The sequence below is a fragment of the Papilio machaon genome, chromosome 20, assembly GCF_912999745.1.
Source record: "Papilio machaon chromosome 20, ilPapMach1.1, whole genome shotgun sequence".
NCBI lineage: Eukaryota > Metazoa > Arthropoda > Insecta > Lepidoptera > Papilionidae > Papilio > Papilio machaon.
Genome location: NC_060005.1, coordinates 6968019 through 6983277, shown reverse-complemented (window position 1 = coordinate 6983277; position 15259 = coordinate 6968019). Strand labels below are relative to the sequence as shown.

The window sequence follows — 15259 nt, the reverse complement described above, 5'->3', positions numbered from 1 at the left end:
TTTAATTATGTTAACTAATAGAAAAACTTTTGCTTCATCTTTATATTCAAGCTGAAATATAAACTTTAAATATAAAAATTAACTTGTTTTGTTTCGTATTTAACTGTTGTTTTTTGTTTGCACGTTTCGCTCAACGCATTAAAATGTTTTTGATTTAAGTCTGAAACAGTAGTTTAATGGGTTTGTAAAGCTTATTTACTGAATGATTAAACTGAACTAATTGTAATATAAAATAATTATTTATTTCTTAATTTTGAAATATTCTACCAACGAAGTAACACTTCTGCGCATTCAATAATGATTATTGATCTTCTTAAAAGAATTACAAATCTGTTTTTTTTTAAAGTGAAGACAAATCTTTGTATTTACACATAAGATTTGTTTGTTTATTCGATCAGGTTTATCTCATGCTGCTGTTTTTGTTAATACATTTTATGAAGAAGACACAAAAACAAATGACGATGAAATGAATTAAGACGCTGTCGTAAATCAAATTACTTCCGTCTTCTAAAATTCTGTTTGTAAGCGCGCGGCGGCAAGACGTGCGGTGTGCGGTGTGCTCCGCAGACGCCGTCAGCATGTGCTAGTTTATATTCCTCGTCTCCTCTCCTAAGCTATTGTCTTGTGAATTCCAGATGAGTCCCACACCCCCGCGAGTCCGCCTCCGGCCCGCTCCTCAGGTACTATCCATTCCTATAATATTTTGTTTATTCATTAGCCTTCACACATTTCAAGCCTGTTGATTCCCAGTTACTTTTATTTCTCTTTTTGCATTCAAATGCTCTCCAGATTTATCGCTTTATTTTTGATTCAGTAAAGTTTTACATGTTGCTCATTTCTTGATTATATATGGCGTCACGTTTAATTACACACTATAATTGTTACTGAGCGTTTCATTTAAGTTATAAATTGATTCACAGAAGAAAGATTTTGTAAGCCCAAGTACCAAAAATATCTCAACTTATTAGTTATCACACTAACAGCAACTACATAAAGGTAAATAATTAATGCTACAATTAGTAAAAGCCCATAAATATTCCGGACCACGTTTGTCCACAACGAAGCCGTACGGTCTAAATTCAATTAAACCTAAGTAAATTGACTTAATGCGGTTTATGTGAATTTAGTGAGCAATTTTGTTCACCGGAACGATTGATCGCTTCGTAAAATACGTTGATACATAATACCACGGAATTGCTAATTGTTTTTTTTTTTCTTATAATTAGAACATGACGAAAACTAACCTTAAAATTTAGAAGAAAGTTACTTTTATCAAATAGTTTTGCGTGTGTATATTATTTTGATTATTATAACGGTAATGTGCTCATTCATAGTAAAAAACGATCAGCTTGAGGCAAATCAAGTAATCGTTAATCATTAAATTGTGACATCATGGGTGCTTTATTACTTTGTAATTATCTCGATGTAATTGTTTTTATTATAAATAACATATATTGTTGTTGCAGCGGCGGCGGCGACTATCTGGGGCTCCCAGGACGTCTACGTGAAGAAAGGCAGCACCATCTCGCTGACTTGCTCCGTCAATGTCCACTCCTCTCCGCCGTCCAGTGCCTCTGTTCTATGGTGAGACACCAATAATTGTAACACAGAGACGACTGACTTGTATGTATTTATATCACGTTGATTTGATAAAAACTTAGTCTTAAAAAGACCCAAAACAATTAGTTTTTTTAAGTAACGTAATATGAATTGGTAATAAATTTTTTGGTATAATCAGCACAAGAATCCTCGATGTCCATTATTCGTAGAAAAGTAGAAAATCTATCAGTCTAAATTTGTGTGAATTAGGTACCACGGTAACTCGGTGGTGGACTTTGACTCGCCGCGCGGCGGCATCAGCCTGGAGACAGAGAAGACGGAGGGTGGCACCACCAGCAAACTGCTGGTCACCAAGGCGGCGCTAGCCGATTCCGGCAACTACACCTGCGTGCCCAATAATGCGCATCCCGCCTCAGTTTCCGTGCACGTCTTGAACGGTCAGTATTAACACCAGAACTAACAGGCTACACAAAATCAATAACGTGTTCTTCTATAGCTCTGAAGCCATTCATAGGACTTGGCTGGGTTAGGCAATTTCTTTCCCCAGGATCTGGTTATAACTATAAATTGTCACAGCGAGTAAAAATCTTCCACTTAAGTCTTAAAATCTCAATAATGGGTTAGTTCAATGAGTAATTGAGACCTTGGTTATGCAGGCGAGCACCCCGCTGCGATGCAGACGAGCAACCGCGCGGCGTCGTATCTGCTGACGTCACAGCTCAGCTGCGCATTGCTCACCTACCTCCTCTCCTCTCTCACCTGCAGATGATTGCATTGAACCCCTACTATACACGGCAGAAGCTTTTGTTTACCAGCAAAGTACTTAACAAAATCAACGATAATAAGTTCAAATTTAGCCTCTTCTAATTATTCACAACAACAAACTAACGACCGAAAAACTACAATAATGAATTATTGAAACCTTCTGATAAATCTGGAAATTTGAAAAGAGAAACAAAAGCTTCTCCAAACAGAAACTGTTTATTCCATTAATGATCTAGTCAATAAGAGTCGTAAGAAACATGTTATAATTAACAAAAAAGGACAAAATACTTGGTGATTGAGTGAAAATTAGATTTAAGATTAATTAAGAATCGATTACAAAATTGATCGAAACAGAATTTGATGTATTCGTAATAAAATGAATGTTTTGAACAACTGCTTTTTCTGAGTTACATATATGTATGTATGTAATAGGAAAGATTTTATAATATGTGCGAAAATATAGTTTAAAAAATTGATATTTCATTTTTAAAACATGAAATAGTTATTTGGAAGTTGTGAAATATTTATTTTAAATATTATTTAAAAATTGTTTACGATTGTGATAATAATTTAATGCATATATTTTATTAATAAATGTATTTTAAATAATTTAATTTATGATTTTGTGTTATTGTATTTATGGAGTTATTGTGCAAATATTGTAAATTGTCAGTTTATGTAAATACACTAACTGATACGTAATATTACACTTAAAACAAAATCAAAGCGTTGTAAATATTTTCAATTGTTGTAAATAATTAAATTTTGCGTTCATTTGATTATTATCTAGTTCTTGTTCCACCTAATTCGGTGATAAAATTGTTTTGTTTTGTTCCTAGAACAAATATTAGTGGTTAGTTAATTATAACACCTATTTTCATCAGAATCATCGTGAAATTAATTTCGACTTGCTCACGTTTTAAAAGTTAATTTAAATTTTGCTCAATTATTAGTGATACGAAAGTTATTAAAATGGTATAGTATAGGTACATTAAAATAACAAAATAATTTTGTTCTAATAATTTAAAAGCTTTGTTTCGTGCTTGAAATTCAACGAACAGACCAAAAATAAAAATACTGAAACAATATGTGTTAAGTGTCGAGAGATATACTCGTACTATGAACACTATTCTAACAGATTACTGTGTAAACAACACTAACGTAACATTAATACATTTAAGAAAAAACATTCCTCGTTATAATTTTATTCATAAAAGTGAGTCAATTTATAAATCCAAACATTTAAAATAACAAACCTTTTTTCGTAATGAAAACGTAATGTTTATTTAGGTCTTTCATTAGGGCGTAATATAAAAATGCCTTAATACAAAGCAAGCGCGCCCAATGTACGAATGTCTCGTTTTGCTCAAACACTTTGCATAAAAACACGATCAAAGTTACACGGTCTGAATTAGGGTTGCCAACAATTACGCCGCCGACGCAATTGTTCCCCGTAAACTGACGTAACTTGATGCTCTTCCACAGTAAATTGGGTTAAATGAAAGGCCCTGAGCCTTGAACGCGACAATATCTTTGACTTACATCTATCCTTCAGGGATGACACGAGATATTTATCGCTCAGACAGTTTGCGCAATTTTTTATAACATCTAGTTATCAGATTAGCAGCTCAAATGCGAGGCACAGTCGAGTCGGGAGAAAAAGTTTTGTGATTTTGAAAATTTTTACAAAAAGTCTTTCCTAACTACCAAAGTTATAAACTTGGCAATTCTATAAATGATGTAATGAAAATGTAACTTTCTGTTTCTACGTTAAATTTTTAGGTACTAAAAAGTTATCGCAAAGTATAATTGAGTTTGAAATAATTTAAATAGGTCTGATTAGAAACAGTTTTGATTATAATTCAATATTCATGTTTCTGATGAAAAAAGGCACATTAAATGTAATTTAGGTAATAACGACAAATAATATTAAAATGTTAAGAAATCTATAAATTGTTTTCAATTTAAACATTCTAATGAACACTATAAATATTATGTTGACTCTCATCTCATTTAATAATGTTTAAAAAAAATTATGGATTAATGAAAAATTTGTTTATTGTAAGACTAAAATAGTTTTTATTTCATTAAGTTTCCGAAAACTCATTTTTGTGTCAGCGTTAATAAAAATGCGTAGACTAAATAATTTTTAATCGACAAATAAACAAATTCAATTTGGCAGCTCTATTTGGCGCCTGGATATAATAAATATTAAGTTAGTAAAAGCTTATTACATTTATTATTTTATGTATCACAAGGTACATCAAAGGATCTTATTTCCATTATTTTACATTCCATTTTAAAATAACTACATAAATATTTAGATTATTTATTATTTATACGTCAGATAATGTTTGAAGAGTCTTGCTCTTGCAAAGATTTGTTACTACCAGGGTATCATAGATCACTTAGTTGTTTTTAAATGATTAACTTATTGCTAACACACGATAAACGAGAGTCAGTCGAGTTGTTTGAAGCCTTTCCATTCCTTGATATATGTAAAGTTAGATGATACCTGTTACAGTAAGTTATAGATGAATTAAACCTAGCTATGTTCCTTAAAATAATGCGTAGAATGATTGTTATAAATGTAATTTCGTCAACTTATTTGTACGAACGTACGTTTTGAATAGAACGGGTTATCGAACATTCGTTCGTTTGTCCGAAGGTTTCCATTTTGTTTTTGTATTTTGTAAATAAATGTAACACGATGGAAGGAAGTATTAATAAACATTACAAAAGTAAAATTGACTTTTATTAATTAAATATGTTTTAAACATATACTTTATGAATATGTCTTTGAGTATATGACAAAGGGTATATTTTAAATAAAAATATTAAAATTTCGCATTCAAAAATGCTGTGTATTTTTTTACAAATGACGAATTTAATTCTGTCGAGGCATGTTGATGTAATTTATGAAAAAATAAACTCGCTAAGAATTTAATTTAAAAGGTTCATGTATAAAAATATTTATATATTACGGTTTAAGATAAGCACATTTATTTGCAAAAAATCTTTTTGATGGTTTTCAAATAAGCAAGTCGTCGTTTTCGCAAACAAAATTAGAAAAGACATATTCGAAACCGAAATGCTCAAACGAAGTTATTTCGACTCTCGCGTAATCAGTTTATGTGTACAGCGAAAATGATTGCCGCTCGCAAATCCTTTTCACTTTTTGTGGCAACAGCAATCCCGACAATCATATTTATGTATGTATATAGCTTAGTACATTATCATCGAGTTAACTCTCGCTCGCTTTTACATTCGGAAAACATATTTGTTATGAGAATTATCTACATTTTTACCTACTCTTTGCTTTGGTTTGTTAATTTTATAGAACAAAACAATCATACATAGTCTCTAAGGAAGCACAAAAGTATTTATAAAAACAATGAATAGCATCGTAAGAAAGGTGCCACTTTATTTAGAAACCAGAATGGTACGAGTTTTACTTTTAAGTAGTAATTATTTTAGTAACCATAAAATAATTTACTGCTGTAGTAAGTTTGTGAAACAACTAATCCTATAATTTAAAGCTAGTACTGGACTATGATTCCTAACCAGTAGTCGGTCAGACACAAGCCATTAGGGGTATAAAAGTTTTTATTGTCCGGCCGCGCGGCACTTCATGGCCTATTTGCCGGCGCTACGCCACTGCGCTCAGATAAGTTTGACATCGTCTCTACCAGGGGACCACTAAAACTGTTTTATGTTACATCATATTGGACTTCTTCGGCATAAGAAAATATTATATAGCCTTCATGTTCACCACTACGAATTTTACTGCTGAATCTGCAAGTGATTGACAAGATTAGATATAAAAGGAGGTCTATTACCTATTCTTATATTATTTTAACTCTCAATAACAAACTTAAATGCATCGTTAACACGACTTGTAAATTTAATAAATATAATAACAACTGTAGAATGAAGCCAAAGAGGTTTATCACGATGACGTAGCGCTTACGGAGACTGTCGGTAACGCTTTGATCTCGGTGACGTCACCGGAACCGTATGTACACGGCCGCTTTTTCCATCGCTAAATGATTTAATGGTTATGAATCGCTTTACGAAGTTTCCCCTGCATTAGCGCTTCTATATGGAACTTTTACTTCGCTACAATGCCTCATTTCACAAAGAGGTAATGACTAAAGTTAAATCCTTGAAACAAAATTTATACGACGTTTAGAGACAGTAAAAGTATAGTGGAGGACGCTTATTTCCTACCCATGACACTGTCAAATAATATATCAATGAATTGTCATTTGATACATTGTGCATAAAATGTCTTAAATGACACTTGTACTATATTAGATCCAAAGTGGATAACGAATTTAATTCCTCGACTAAATTAAAGAAAAACACAAGCATAATTATTACATACAAAGTACCAGGTCATCATCAGCTCACTGTATGTCCCCACCAAGGGGCTCGGAGCCTACCCCAAGTTAGGGGTGACTAGGCCATAGTCAACCACACTGGCCAAGTGCGGGTTGGTTGACTTCACACATATCATTGAATTTCTTCTCAGATATGTGCAGGTTGCATCACAATGTTTTCCTTCACTGTAAGAAGTACGTGTAAGTAGTAAGGTAAAAGTACCAGGTACCTATTCATAAATGCGAACAAGTCTAGCGATCATCTCGAATATTAACTTAAATTCTTATATATATCTATTTAGTTCTGTGAGCGGCGGAACAAAGTGATAGTTGGCGACAGTCCAATGTCCTGCGCAATTTACTTACGGATAGACCGCAAGAGTATTCCGTGAATAGTTTATATGCGTGGCTTGGCAAGTGCTAGTGCTGTTGCCGCTGCTGCTGCGGGGAATTAGAGAGGCATTGTCATCGACATGTTAACTAACACCCGCGCTGCACTGGAGCGAAGTGGCCGTTCACGTAGCACAACTAACTACTGTAGTTACTTCAGAGTTCATTAATATGAGGTTAGTTTAACTGATATAACTGCACGACAAAATAATTTTCATGTAATATATAAATAATAGCAGATTTGATATTTTATATAAAAATATATAACATTGACTTGTAATTCTGCATCAGACTTTGAACCTTTGATGCTTCTTGTTACCCTGAAAAATAATTCAATGATCAGTAGTTTAAATATCTAGAAAAAATATACACTCAATTTTATACACAATGTAAAATTAATTTATCGAATATTTGCTCTATTTGTCTATTCTAATTGAAACCATAGCAGCGTTAAGTATACATATATATATATACATATATAATTTACTATATATTTAATGATGAAAGAAACTACATATAGTTTATATAAATAAATATCCTTTTAGCAACGTACGATGTCTCTGTGACGTGCACTTGCGGACACTTAAAACGAATTTTTATGATGATAAACTTGTTTCTTGTGTCGGCGAGGGCACCACAGTTTCATGTAATAACTTCAAGGTACCTTTTCTAATATCAATGTACATAATAAAGTACACTCTAATTTTTGTACTTTATAAATTTGGAGAATGTTTTATATACTTATAAAATTAAATGATTTGTTTGTTTGTTAGTATTTAATAAGCTACGAAGCAACACTATTCCCGGGTGCTTTAGGCTATTTTTTTATTTCGTTTTTTTCCTTAAATTCATGTGACGAAGTCGCGGACAACTGCTACTAATAAAACCTCTTAGTACGACAAAATCTACACTTAGCGAATATTTAAATACCCACTATGATTTATTAAGAGGGACGCTATTAGCTATACTTATAAATAGCTGGAGGAAATGTGGTAATAACATAATTGTACAGTAACGTTCCTTGCTAATGCACCTGAACAATCTTATTGTAATTGCCTTAAACCGTTCTCAGAATCGCAAAAAGCAGATTCAGAGCAGGTTGTTATAATTATCCTCGCAGTAATGACTTTTTAATGAGGACGAAATTCACAATTAAGCAATTGTTACGGCGCACAGACATAAGTTGCTCTGGAAATTAGTGAACATTAAATAAGATGTATTACTATTCATATACGTAATTGTGACTTGGTTTGTACAGAATCGTTGTTTTAAATCGCAAAAAAATGCTCAAAAAAGTCACATAAATTGGATGAAATCGGACATCTAAGGAATTTTTAACATTTTAGATAAGTAAAACTTTCAAGCACATTCAAGAATTTCTCAAAGCATTTTTTTGTTCAAAAATATATCGAAAATATTTAGATATACATCTTTACAAAATATTTCGCTAATGTTGACGACCAAGTTCCTCAAGAACAGTGTTAATAACATACCAAAGTGCGGCAAAAGTGAGAGATCGCTGGATGGCGTGACTGCAAGTTGTATAGCATGCATAATACCAGTTTCACACGAGGGCAGAATAGTAATGAAATGCAGTAGATCAACGCAACACGCCAGTTTTATTTGAACAGTAAGTATATGTATTACACCCAAAAAATACTATTAGACATTGTTAAGTTAAATACGTATTTTAACCCTTTGGCCGCTACTGGTTATTATCGTTGACAATGTGGTTCACCGTTAATATGAATCATGACAATGCTTTCTTTATAAGTACTTCATTATTAATTGGTAAAGATCGCTTTTCGCTAGCTTACACATAATGTTCCAATAACCAAGATTTGTCAAAAATCCGCGCCGGGCGCTAGAGTCACGGTAGAAAAGGGCTGACGTATATTTAAGCTAAAATGTATTTGACACACTAAGTTTTTAATGGTAAAGCCCTATGTGTTCAAATAATGACATTACTTCTCTGTCTACTGTCCTGTCTTGGTTTACCCATGTGTAAACTAGCATAACTTTCTTACAATGTCAAAGTTGTTGGCACAACAATTTCGTGCTTAGTAGTCAGTATTGAGGTCATTAAGTCGTCGAGCGGCTAACAGCAGTTCACAATGACAATCCCCCGGCGTCTCTCGTTGACCACAAAACTTAGCATTCCGCATAGACTAACCACAAATTTCTAGAGATGGTTCACTTTCACAGATATTCTGCAAGACTCCGAGGTAACTGAACTACTTACCACTGTAGTTGTAGAATAAGTTCACTGCAGTTTTAATAATTTCTAAGTGGTTAAAGCACTGTTTTACACATATTTTGTATGAAAAATACATTATTTATAGCACAGATATTTTTTATTACATGTTTATATCGCTTTTAGTTCCAACAATTATAAAATATATAAAGCACAAAAAAGCAAAGAGTGCGTCAAAAAACTTTAAGACCGATTTAAAGACCTAACTAGTCATTTTCGCATTTAAATGTAATTATTATTTCATAATATTACAGTCAATTAAATTTACGAAATGATTAAAATACTTTAATCCGTATTATCATATCAATTATAATTATCGTAACCATAACACGGTGAGCGTCTGAAACCCTGCGCTGTTAGCTTGTTTAATTTAAACATAATTATGGAATAATTGTTGGAATTAGTTTGATAATAATTCCACTAAATACTATGATCACGAATTATAATCGAGGAAAATTATTTTGTAATTTATAATGTTTGTTTAACTTTGTTATTAAACTAAAAATTTAACTCTCACAACAGATTTTGTTAAAGACTAAATTAACATAGATGTTAGATTTCATACGAATCCATCGATCGAAATTTGAATCATCTCGATTGAAAGGTATTAAATAAAATGTTACAAAATGAAAGAACATAATATCAGGTAAGAGAAATCAGTCATTGTTAGGTCACGTACCACTGATAAAACTTCTTTATTGTCCGTCCACGGGCGTGACGTCATCGACTTGGCCAGCACTCCGCGGGATCGCTTCATTGTTCCCCAGTGCATGAGAGGTTAAGTTTTGCAGCTCAAGCGATCGGAAACTGTTAGTTTAAGATGACAGTTTTACGTTGTAACAATCTTTAGGGGCATTTTATATTGTAATATTAGAAAGAAGAAAGATTTATTTTGATTTGGAATAAGTATTTTTGTATGTTAGTAAAGAATAACTCACAAACTATTGGCCGTGTGATATCTGAGTGACAAAGGCTATGTTTAATTATTTAAATGATATAAAAAATGTCCACGTGTAAAGCCAGGAAAATCCGTAGTTAATATTTTTGGAATTATAAAATAATACAAATCTTTTGTTTTAGATTTGGTCTTCACACAGACATTGCGGTACGTGAATTATGTTCACAAATATGTTCTTTTACGTTGGCCTGTCTAGACATATTTGTACTCTGTGGACGTGATCTGCTGAAACAATGCTCTATCGTTTAAATGCTCGCTAACCTCACTCCCGAGATATCGTAAAATTTGATAAATTAATGCAGAGTCTAGTAATTGATGCTCTATGCCTTATACCTGACTCCGTGTACACGGCAAAGATATTTACAGCAAACAATTTATTGTTAAAGAACCAAAAAGAGTTTATGCTATTTATTTTTATTAGTTATTTATTTAACTGTTCCTTAGAGTTAGAACACAATTATTATTTAATAAGGTTGAGGATATAGCCAGGTAATAGTATTCATTTTATCTGTACAATATATTCAGTAACCTTTCTCTTATTTAAAACTATTTACAGCGCTTTCTATATATTTTGCTATTCATGTTTTTAATTATTTAAAATAATTTTATGTAAATTAAAAGTAAAATATTATAAAATGTGAAGTATTATTTCTTAATAGTACTAATTTGGAGGGCGAAGACGGAAAAGGAAATAACATTACAGTAAAAGCTCTCCGAAGAGCTTTCCTAAATTACGGAAGCTATAACGCCGCTTTATGAAAGTGGATGATGCTCATTAATATTGGGTTTATGGGAGTTAATACGGAAAATGGCTCGCTGATGCCTGATTTACGTGCTTTAAATTTTCAATGAACTACCGAATGTACTGCTCATTGCTGCTGCTCTGGAATCACATATATTTACATTTAAATATAAATTCTCGATAAGGCACTGGCATTCATTTGTTTTCATATACTTTGTTAAGATTTATTAAGTACTATATGGGATACAATATTGGAAAGGTGTATTTTATTTTTTCAAATTACTTAAATAATATTTATATATAGTTTGTAGATTTTTTTTCACCATCGTATTGAATATCTGGTCAAGATAATTCTAATGTTAATGGTGTTAAATCATACAAGTATATTTAGAGTTCCGAATAATTATAAAAAGGCGTCAGCGGTGAAGTGAAAAACAGAGGGCGGTCGTTACACACGCAACCCTTGTCCAGAGATGGATATATTGCGTGACAATAATGTGTACCGCTGGCAAATTAAGCTGCGATATAAACACGACATCAGCATATTTACCAGTCTTTTAAAATGATTTTTTTTTTATTAAATTTGGATAAAGACCTTATATAGAACATGAGTGGTAATTAATCGATTAGATTTAAAACCTTTAAATAAAAAAGAAATACTTTTGAAATATTCAAGAATGTAACTAATTAAATCCAACGTTAACAAAGCTAAATAGAGCTACAAATGAGATCTATGAATTTTAAAACAGAAAGTTTAAAAGCGAAATAGTCAAACTTTCTTCGGTATCCGTACACTAGAATAAAACTAGCAAATACTAAAGATATAAGCGATAAATAATTTCAACAGCTTAAGTGCTCCTAATGGTACACTAAATATGAATAATTGACTCAAACTTAACAAGTCAATAGAAGTTTATGGGGCATGAAAAATTATAAATTACATACTGGGTCAAGGTATATTGGGGCAATTAGGTCAATATTACCTAAAGTAGGGATAAATGGACGACATAAAAAGAAATAACAATTTGTCTTCTGGAAAATAAAAAAACAATTTGCGTTTATTTTTTAGTTTTGTTGGGACTGTCATATTTTATTATTTATTTTAACGTAAAATTAGTTTGCCTCTCGCTGTCTTCACTCACGCGACACTCGCCCTTGCTATTAATTTTGTCTTATTACAGTAATATGATTCTAACAAGCCGGCGAAAGTGCTTGTTTGTGTAAAATTATAATGATTCATTAAAATGATAATGAAATTAGATATTAGTATATAAATTTAATGAAACTTGAGATAATTATAACAGAAAAATTATATTGGTACGTTAAGTTGTAAAAATAATAATAGATTTGTTTTTACTGCTATCCTTTAAATTTTAATCAAACGTATGCTATAAAGGTAACCAACTCAATTAAACTGTAATAAAAATGATAATAAACATTACTAGTAAAACAATTTCCATAAAAACGCCATTCCCTCTAACAAATAAATCTGAATTGCAATAAAATATAACGATTCAATGTTGTAGCACTACGCACATAAAATCACTTCGCCGCATCTCCTCTCCCACTCGTACATAATAGAGCCATCATAATTCCTTTACGATCACTTCAGAACAATTTATTTAATAGTACATTGATGTCTGCACTATTTACGTAATACCTATAGCCGAACCTTTCACCCAGAAATTTTAAACAGTTTTTTTTTGAAAAAAAAAAAGTAAATGATTTATGTTTCTATATTGGAAATCAACAGTTACTAAAGTCAAGATTTAAAAGATTCATTATCTTTCTAGCTGAATATGTTGTTTCAACCAGTGTTACCTTCATTAGCAGGACAAGTAATTTAAGTGCAATTGGAATTTTTAATTTAAATCGACTTAGTTCCCTAGTGTCTACGCTGTAGTCAACCACGCTCGCGTAGTCCGGATTGGTTAACTTCGCACATATCTTTGCAGATATGGGCAGGTTGCAGGTTGTTAGGTAATAAGTTACTTGGGGTGATTCGAACCCAGGATCTGTAAGATTCCAAGTCAAGTGTTTCCCCCTGAGCCATTGAAAATTCAATATAAAAAACTAGTATAGTAGAAATCTCATCGTGTGACTACCAAGAGATCACTTTTGTGATAAATGTAACAAGTATAACGACATAGTCTCTAACGATTTAGATATAAAACTTAATATTGCGTATCAAATACATAATACAGTGATCATAATTTTTTACAACCACTTAACTGTTTGAGGACAATTCTTTTATCGCAGTTTTATTTCTCGAGCACGTGTTTTACGACACTTGAAAATTATTTTCAAGATTCTTAATCTATGCTCAAATTGTTAAATGTTGAGAAAATTGTTTTTCAGTTCAATTTAAAAGTTTTTCTTTTACTTATTATATTCAAAGTACTTATCAATTGAAATTTTTATTAAAAGTTTGTTTAAGAACTTTTATGTTAGTATTATGATAAAGTATTATTCAATGTAATTTTGCAGCATTATTTTTAGGTTAAATTAAACGTAAATCGTTAACTTAGTAAATATTTGAAAGCAAGAGTACAGCAATTTTATCTTAACTTTTTAATTCCGTTACAGAGAAAGATGATAGAGATGATACAATTAGAAAATATTCAAACTAGGCTTTAATTCTGATATTAATTAATAAAAGAACAAGACAACATTTCTTAATAAATTAAGCTATTGTAAAATTTAATTTTGACATAAAATTGCTTTAGCACAATTTAAATTTAAAATTGTGAATCCCAGTAAACTTCAAATTTCACTAATGTTATAAATGCGATTGTTTGTATGTTAGGTTGTATGTTTACTACAAGATATCTACATAACGATCTCACAGAAATGGATGTAATATGGTATAGGTGTAGAACATTGTCTGGAAGAACGCATAGGCTACCTAGGATACTGGAACCGTGTACGGATGCGTTTATTTTGTTTTTTCTTCGCAACGGAAATTTGGCACAATATAGAACGTAATCTCTAACAAAGCAAGCATACTCATCTTGTTTTTTCCTAATTCCGCGTGACGAAGTCGCAGGCAAAAGCTAGTCAAACAATAAAATGATAAACATTCCTTAACAAGTTACCATAAAAGTGAATACGGCACATCAGATACGTAAAAAGGCAATCATAATTCTTTTATCACCAGTCGTAGCTATAAAAACAATGATAATAAATATTTATGAGTGGGTGAGTTAACTGCTCTATTCTTTGAGAGATTCACACCCAGAGTGACTTCGGTAATGTTTATTATTTACATCTTTTATATGATAACTAAGAAATTAAACATAAATATGCTAGCTTAATATAAAACCTTAGAAGAATTGTAAACCTTAAGTATGGGCCGGCCATATTGCCCCCAGAACGGACGGCCGATGGGGCCGCAAAGTACTGGAATGGCGGCCACATACAGGTCGACGCAGCATGGGCAGGCCTCACGGAAGATGGACCGATGATCTGGTCAAGGTTGCGGGAGTATCCTGGATACGGGTTGCACAGCACCGATCCTAGGGAGGCCAGGGAGGCCTATGCCCAGCAGTGGGCGTTACGAGGCTGAATGGATGGATGTTATCTTACTAATCTTACTAATATTATAAATGTGAATGTTTAGATGGATAGATGTTTGTTTGAACGTATCTCCAAAACGCCTCAACAGATCTGGATGAAATTTGGCATGCATATAGAACATAGCCTGGTTAAACAAATAGGCTACTATTTTTTTTATTTACGCGCGAACGGAGTCGCAGGCGACAGCTAGTTTCCTATAATACTTTAAATGTTCACTTATTTATTTATTTATTTATTTATTTATTTAGATACACCAACAGGTAAATTATAACACATGCACAATAACTAATATAACAAAAGTAAATTAAAACTGAATAATAATTTATCCAAGTTATAGGTGTACACATCATACAAGTATAATAAAGTAACAAACGAAAACACCAAAACTTTATATAAACAAAATTAGTAAGATTAGTGTGATGAAGCTAATTATGTAATAAAAGAAGAGGAACAACTAAAATCAAATCATAACATCTCGAAGATATTTTTTAAATCTAGACAACTTGTTAGAGAAGATATCAATTTGAGACGCATCATTTATGGATTGTGCGATATTTGGACTACCATGATCTTGTTTAGGATCTTCTATTACACAAGAATTATGCCATACATTGTATGTAGTCATTAATCTG

The 15259-nt window shown here is 32.0% G+C and overlaps 1 protein-coding gene across 1 annotated transcript in view; it reads left to right on the top strand.

The window, feature by feature from the left end:
• LOC106711470 (hemicentin-1) overlaps window positions 1-2374 on the top strand; it is a 75715-nt gene extending 73341 nt beyond the window's left edge. Inside the window, exons 4-7 of the mRNA XM_014503787.2 lie at window positions 636-680; window positions 1467-1584; window positions 1810-1997; window positions 2217-2374. Of these exons, the coding sequence (XP_014359273.1) occupies window positions 636-680; window positions 1467-1584; window positions 1810-1997; window positions 2217-2329 (464 nt within the window). The 3' untranslated portion in view covers window positions 2330-2374. The remainder of the gene's footprint in view (window positions 1-635; window positions 681-1466; window positions 1585-1809; window positions 1998-2216) is intronic.
• The last annotated feature ends 12885 nt before the right edge of the window (window positions 2375-15259 follow it).